This window comes from Monopterus albus, unplaced genomic scaffold, assembly GCF_001952655.1.
Source record: "Monopterus albus unplaced genomic scaffold, M_albus_1.0 scaffold84.1, whole genome shotgun sequence".
NCBI classification, from domain to species: Eukaryota; Metazoa; Chordata; class Actinopteri; order Synbranchiformes; family Synbranchidae; genus Monopterus; species Monopterus albus.
The window spans coordinates 112,848-115,529 of NW_018127964.1; the positions used below are offsets into that span (position 1 = coordinate 112,848).

Below are 2,682 nucleotides of genomic sequence, written 5' to 3' on the forward strand. Positions count from 1 at the left end.
ATTTATTGTTTTTCTCATGACATGATAGAAACATTCTGCCAGCAAGGTAAAGTCTACATTAGGAGATTCTGATTTCTGATACGCTACTGCCTGAAGTGCTGCGCTGTAACAGAAGCAGAGGAGTCCAGACAAGTCAGTAAAGACAGGATACACACATACACACAACAGATAGCTTTAAAGTCACAGCCACTTCATAAAATCATATTATATATCAAAATACAGTCAGAGCCAGTCCATTTGAAAATATCACAATATAAACAATCTCCTGCTTTGAAGTGGTACATATCAGGGCTCTTACATTCCCCAAATATAACTGTGAAACAGCATAGTCAGTAAGTAAATGAGCTGCTGTCAGCTACAGTAAGAAAAATAAAAAACAAAACAAAAAAAAAGTCAACTAAAGCTCATAAAATACACCTACATCAGCTGGATGTCATCCATCCACTTCCTCTAACTGATCATTATTGTGTATGTGCAAATCACTCAAACATCACAGTTTAACAATGGACAAGTAGGCCATCAACATTTTTAACCTGAATTACAATGTAAAACACGGAAATGTATTCACATGTATAAGTTAACTATGACGAGAACAAAATTCCTCTGAAGCTTTTTACTGTGATTTCTCTTGCAATTTCAAAACACTGATGCAACTGTGAGCACTTTCCACACAAGTCCTTTTAAAATGCAAAACAGCATCTTTATAAAATACCAGCTGGGACTTTTTACACATTGAGACGTGATCTTGACATGAGCCCGTAGAACTTTACAGTTCAGCAAACAAACAATATTCACATTCTCTAATTCTGCATTACACAGACATTGTTAACAGTTGTAGAGGCTACAAAAAATTAGGATAGAAAATCAGACATACAGTACATCTGAGGTGCTTTTACAAGGTGACAGTCAGTTATCTGCATATTTGTAAGTTATGAATCCTAGATATACTTGCATGCAACCTTTACTGTCCAATCAATCTGAGATAAATTAAGACACATGTAAAAGGAGGCAAATTTTCTTACATTGCAAACAGATCTTGTTAAGTGGTTTTCTAGGTGTTTGACTCACCCTGTCAACAGAATTCTGCATAGTCTGAAATCGCTTCACTGGAGAACGACAAAGTCAAAAAAAAGATATGATCTTTTCGGGCCAAGTTCAAATGCAAAAGAACATAACATATTTATAGTCAGATCTCAAAGTTCACACTGAAAGAAAAAATCCAATTAAATTCTGACAAGATGGAGGCAATTCATTATCAACTCACAATAGGTGATGAATACAAACCACTAAACCCAGATCATTGAGTGAACTGTGCTGTTAAACTATTGTTTCACCACAATTTATTTATTGAGATTTGTAGCACATGTTTGGATGGTTACCCTCGCGGTGGCGGCTCCTCGATCCTCCGATTGGCCACAAGGTCCTGCAGCTGCAGGGCTCCTCCGCCAATGAAGCAGAAGGCTGGGCACACCGGAGCTGAACAATCCACATGTCCCTCCCACAAGATACGCAATGCATGGGCATCATAGAAGGTGATTCGTCCTTTGTCACAGTCCAGACACACTCCCAATCGGGGTGGCAGAGGAGCAGTTTGAGGGTGAGGCAGGTTACTATGACTGCTGCTGTGTGAGTGCACGCCTCCCTGGCTTTGGCTGTCCTTCTGGCTATGACTGTAACCATGTCCTTGAGGAAGAAGGATCTTGCCCATGCCAATGGTGAGGAAGCAGAAGGGAGGCAAGTCTTGACTGTCCTCTCCCCCACTGTCATGGCCGCTGTCTGGGTCACATCTGGGGGATGTGAAGAGAAATCTCAGTAAGGATGAAACTGTACAGTACCTAATGTATGTAAACTACAGGTTTACATAAGATAAGACATGAAGATGTGTCTAAGATGTAGCCCAGTACAAACTGGACTACATTTAATGAGGTCACCTTAAACTATGACCTCAGTAATAAACATATAATTGAATGTACACATTTATGACAATTTCAACAAAAACTGAAACACTTTGAGCTTCACAAACACAGATGTTAAGAAGAAGAAGCTTTATTTTCATTGTGACACATACAACAAAATTTTGTCTGGAGCCGAGGGGCCTCGGGCCACTGCGTGCATATGCGCCACCATCATGGGCAACTTGAAGGGTTCGAGGTCAAAGTGTTTATTTGTCATATGCACAGTTAGGAAACGTGTTTCCCTGTACAATGAAATTCTTACTTTGCCGTCCACATGAATGCCACAAAATACAAATGAAATATAAAGTAGATAAATAAATAACACAAAATCTAAGGCACTTTAAGCAGCACAGATGCAGCAATATCGTAGAAAAAAAAATATACAAGAATATAACAGAATGTATGCTGCATGGGAGCAGCATGTGCAGCAGTCAACAGTCATTGTGCAATAATGCATGTGCAAACTGAGAATGTAAACAGTACAGGTCGTCATTAACATGACATATTTCCTGGTAATAAACTCCTCAGCTGTTTAGGAGTCTGATGGCAGAGGGAAAGAAAGAGTTTTTCAGTTTAGAATCATGCATTTCACACTTCTGAACCTCCGGCCAGAGGGTAGGAAGGTGAACAGTCCGTGCTGGGTGTGGGTGGGATCTTTGAGGATGGAGGCAGCTTTCCTACGCACCCTGCAGTGGTAAATGCTCTGCAGAGAGGACAGTGGAGTCCT

General features: G+C 40.2%; 1 protein-coding gene across 1 annotated transcript in view; it reads right to left on the minus strand.

Moving 5' to 3' along the window:
• Positions 1-13: 13 nt before the first annotated feature.
• trim46a (tripartite motif containing 46a) overlaps positions 14-2,682 on the minus strand; it is an 11,747-nt gene continuing 9,078 nt past the window's right edge. Inside the window, exon 12 of the mRNA XM_020607287.1 lies at positions 14-1,787. Coding sequence (XP_020462943.1) covers positions 1,376-1,787 — 412 coding nt within the window. The 3' untranslated portion in view covers positions 14-1,375. The remainder of the gene's footprint in view (positions 1,788-2,682) is intronic.